This window comes from Nicotiana attenuata, chromosome 1 (assembly GCF_001879085.1).
Source record: "Nicotiana attenuata strain UT chromosome 1, NIATTr2, whole genome shotgun sequence".
NCBI lineage: Eukaryota > Viridiplantae > Streptophyta > Magnoliopsida > Solanales > Solanaceae > Nicotiana > Nicotiana attenuata.
In genome coordinates, this window is record NC_031989.1 from 37924669 (window position 1) to 37929804 (window position 5136).

Here is a 5136-nt window from a genome sequence, read left to right on the forward strand (position 1 = left end):
ATATGTTCTTTAAATTATATATAGGCTAAGCTCATAGGTAATAAATTAATATTATTAGGTCCAATCTACCAAAGACTCAACTCAATTAAGTAAGTCCATCAACTTTCCAATCTTAAAGACTTTCGGTCTATTAAAACTTCCATAGCATATGTGATAGATACCGGGAGAATTTCACACAGAGTTGTAATTTACACTATGTTTGAATTTTATGATCCATAATAGTGTGCAAAGTTTAGTCTAGTTTTTTTTTCATAACCACAATATTTCCAACAATTTCAAAGTTTTGGAAAAAATCAACAAATTCGCCGGTCATATTATTACATAGAAGGAGTCCAATATGATAATGTTCAAACCGAAAACCGAACCGAAATAACCGAACCAAAATTAGAAAAACCGAACTGAACCGAACTTATTTCAGTTCGGTTTCGGTTACTACTTTTACAAAACCGAAAACCGAATAACCGAACCGAATTTCTTCAAACCGAACCGAACCGACCGAATACCCGCCCCTAGTCACAATTCAGACTGCTTTGGTACACAGTCTAGCTGCTAAACAGGTTGTAAATATCACAAAACTCTAAACTTATAACCTTACTTGACTGTTCAATTCACTCATCCGTACTTCCATGTTAATTGACATGAAAAAATTAGTTTAGTTGAGTAATAAGATGTATACTAAATCACGGATTACTCTGTAATCAACCATTGGACTGGTCAACAAATATTCTTATCAATGTTGGAGACACTGAACGACAAAAGAGATTAACCCAATGATTTTCTTAAACCTTACTCCCATTCCTAAGCCAAAAAGGAAATTCTTGGGACCACCACTTTCTTCTTTTCTCCTCAATTCCCTGCCAGAAACTCAATAATTTGTCTACTTTCCTGCTAATGATCCTTTTATTTTTCCACCAAAATGAACCCCATTGTCCCTTTTAACTCTCCATAGTACACACTCTACATTGTTAAAGGCAAAGATCCTTTTTTGATCTCGGAAAGTTTCCTCCTTTTTCCTTTTTGTCTTGACTTTCTCCTTTATTTTATCAAGCTCACATTTTTGGGTTTTAGTCTTTGGGTTGTGAGCGGCTGTGATGATGGTGAAGAAGCTCTGCTGCTTTCAGTATTTTGTTGTTTGTAGTCTCCTCTTAGCTGTTGTTGTTTCCTCCAAGCACACTGGTAATCTACTCTCTACACTTGAATTGCCTCATTCCTTTTATTTTCTTGCCTACTTTCAGCATTTAGAACGGAAACAGCCTCTCTACCCCGTCAGGCAGAAGTAATGTCTGCGTACATACTACCATCCGCAGACCCCACTTGTGGGATTATACTGGTCGTTGTTGTTGTTGTTGTTTCAGCATTTTTAGAAATTTTACTTTAGTGTCTTCAGTTTCCAATAACAAGTTTATGCTCTACAAAACCCAGCTTTGGATGGGTGGGTTATCTTCGTAGTCTAAAAAATAGCTAACAAAACCTTGTTATGAGTACTGTTCTTTTGTTTAAACTGAAGGAATTTGATGAAAAATGTTATTGCTGAAAAAAAAAACATGTTGAGAGAGGTAGGGATTTGGCATTGCAATTAGGGTATAGATTCAAGGTTTTGCTTAGTTGATTTTAGTTCATGTTTTGACATTACTGAACAAATGACCAGATAGGTTTTGCCTAGTTGATCTCAGTTGATGTTTTAGCTTTACTAGACAATTTCCAATTTTACAATGTTGCTTTCTTGTAGATTACTCATATAAGGGGCTAATGCTTGCTAAATGTGTTCTTCCTATAATACTTGTTAAACCTCGTCTCTATTAGATTTTGAGAGGAAGAAAAAGGTCTTTGGTGTTTGTGAGAATACATGTCTATAGAAAGAAGAAGCACTTAACTATTTTGTTTCCTAATGGTGCTGCATAATACTACCTGTACACATCGAAATTTTAATGGATCAAGCCTATATGAAATTTGGGCTAAATTATAAATTCAAGACACTACTCTTGAAATTCTAGGAGTCTATTAGGGTTATCAAGATGTGGCCACATAATTCTGGATAATCAAATACTTAAGAAAATTCCCAACATACTTTCATGGATATCAGATACATCCGAGAAAGTCCGCATCATCCTACGTTCGAGAAACACATTGCTCCCGCCCTCGAATCACGAAGATAATCAGGAGAGAAGAATCAAGGGAGAAACAGAATTGTACTCACCAATTGATCGATAAATTTACTTTATTCTTTTGTGATTGCAATTTATTTTTGTGCGTCGAAAATTCGTTGCAGACACTATCATTTACAATGCATGCTATAGTAATGTATTTGTTATAACAATCCCGGCCTATATTTGGGTTTGTGGATATAGTTTATACCAATATCCACTGGCTCCCATTGAACCGTTATCGATCTTTAGCTGTACCCGGAGGTGGAGCCAGATTTCTTTTGGGAACATCAAAGACCAAAAGAACATTTTTTTAGCATGACATACAAATGGTGATTTCTTTTAACCTTCGAGAGGGGGTGGGCAAAAAGATGGCATCCCTCAAAACAATACGATGTCACTGTCCTGGCTGGTATCTTGCAATTAGTACACATTTACTTATACAAAAAAAATTTGGATTACATTAGGGCTCTCCAAGAAACTCTTGCTTGGTAGGCACCGCCACCCACTGATACAATTCCATCCCCTTCTCCCATTGTGAGTCACAGGTTGCCTTGGGAAGCACAATGCTTATCATGCTTCCTTTTGTGAATCTTCGTCGTTCATATGATTAAATCGAGGATGCAATCTGCCTCACTTTGATGCACTATGTTCTTAGTTCCATCCACAATCTTAATTATTGTATTCAGCATTCCATGTTCTGACTGAATACCTGGCTCAGAGCTTTTTTATGGCTTGTCTAACATATTCTCAGTTCTTTAAGAAAAGTCAAGAACGAACATTGAGCAACTGAAATGGATTTGAAAATGGAGAACTTGAATAGTAGAGAACCTACTTAGCTTTCTAGTACCTATGTCTCAATAAACACTCAAGAGAGTGTATGCTTGTCTAGATTCTCCACATTTAATAACTTGAAATAACTGATGAAAACGTAAAGTGGTAGAAGAAGAAGTAGATAGATAATTAGTCCACTCTTACATTCATTCTGTAGAGCCCTTTGTTTACTTCCTGAGTCCTCCATCATTTGCAAGTTTTACATGCTCTTCTTGTACTCCTGTTTGTCTCCATTATGTTCCTAGTTGGAGTTTTTGGTCATCCTAAATTATGAAGCTGAAGAAAGGAATATTTATCACAAAAGAAAAAGAGAAAAGAAGTTAAAGGAAGGATTTACAAGTTCAGTTTTAAACTGGTATTACTCATGCAATACTAAGATTTCCAAATACGGAGCCGGAACTGTAATTCCTCTAAGGACTGGACAAGCTACGTTAGGGCCACGATATCAATATTTGGAGAAGTCAATACTCTAAAGAAAGTATCATAAAGAGGAAAACGGATAAGTATCAACTTGGCCAGTGCCTGATGTTTAAGCTTGGAGGGACAGATACTGATGGCTGTAAGAGCCTATTATCTGATATTAGTTACAAGCAGGGGCCATAACCATGTTGTGTCTTTGGATAGATAAAAGAATACAACATGAAAATTTTAAAAGAAATGACATAAAAAAGGGTCAAGTTTCAACTTGTAGATCTGACACCACTTGATGGGCCTTGAGAGCTCGGGACAATTAATTAAGTTAGCAGGAGGGGGTTGAGCAAATTTTCTAGCCGAACTATATGGCTTTTGGACTTCGAAATAGTAAAACCTTTTTTGAATTTAGTACCCTTTCCTTGAACCAGCACTTCATGATTTCTGTGTTTAATGCTACAGGAAATTCTGCGAATGACCTTGTTGATATCATCAACAAGAATAGAACTGCTCAAAAGCTTCCTCAACTTAGTAATAGTCCGGGACTTGGGTGCATAGCCTTACAATATGCAGAGGAATGTATGGGGAATTGCACTTCTAACAACAGTGTAAATTGTCAGCCTCCGGAAGACGACTTCACTGAAGTTTTTGCACCAAACTGTGGCGTCGAGCTACCCACTTTTGGAACCATATCTGGCTACATACTCGGCTGTCAACAAAAGTATCTTGAGCCATCAGAAGCCTTCTCAAATGCACTTGTGCATGACAAAAGGAGTCTTTCTCTTTTGAGGAATAAAACTCATACTGAAGTTGGAGTTGGTATTATCAAAGCTCACAAGCACAAAGGACCTTACTTATGGTGTGTTTTGTTTAGTAGTAGCCAGAGAAATACTACGTTCGTACTTGATGATCTTGGTGAAGGGATTAAGCAGAAGAAAGGATGTTATAGTGGAACCAGCTTCTCTTGCAGCAGAGCGCACAGAGACGAAGGTCTTTTATCGAACATAATTTGGATTTTGGTTTTGTTCTGTATTATCCACTTTCAACAATTCCTTTTCAAACTGTTTTGACAAAACAATGTATGCATTCAGCTAAAATTTTGTCATGCATTCTGCTGAATCAAATCTTGGAAACCCATTCATGATGCTGAATTTTGGAATTAGTGTTCTCTTCTTCTGCATGAAACATAGTGAACATACAGATTGTCAATAGACAGCACACCGATCAAAGCATTGCAATAAATTTGCTTGTTTTATCTCATCGACCTAAGCTCAGCTACCAAATGAGGGAACATGAATATCCATGTGTATGTGTATTTTTCTTCTACTGCTGATACATTCATTTCGGAAACAGCTTCTCTACCTTCACGAGGTGGAGGTAAGATCTGCGTATACACTACCCTCCCCAGACCCCACTTGTGGGATCACATTGAGATTATTATTGTTGCGGATACATTCATTAACTAGCATTGCCTTGTACAACACGATATTATATGCAGGAGATCCTAATGTAACTCATTGCATACATAGCTAAAATCCATTTCAGCTGTGAGTTCTAAAGAGTTTCTCTTACCATGTTGCCACAAGGATATATATTTTCAAGCATATATATCAAATTTTATGCACTAGGAGTCTAAGAATTCGTGCCATATATTGTTTTAGTTGCAATGATATTTGTTCTATTTATCATCAGTTAGCAGAATTACTTTGGTGGGACTTGGAACTAATATCTCTTAGCCTGTGTAACG

At 36.8% G+C, this 5136-nt stretch overlaps 1 protein-coding gene across 1 annotated transcript; it reads left to right on the forward strand.

Moving 5' to 3' along the window:
• LOC109225011 lies at positions 773-4631 on the forward strand. Its single transcript, XM_019389603.1, has 2 exons — positions 773-1176; positions 3852-4631. The coding sequence occupies exons 1-2, from the start codon at positions 1092-1094 to the stop codon at positions 4457-4459; spliced, it is 693 nt and encodes a 230-aa protein (XP_019245148.1). The 5' UTR covers positions 773-1091; the 3' UTR covers positions 4460-4631.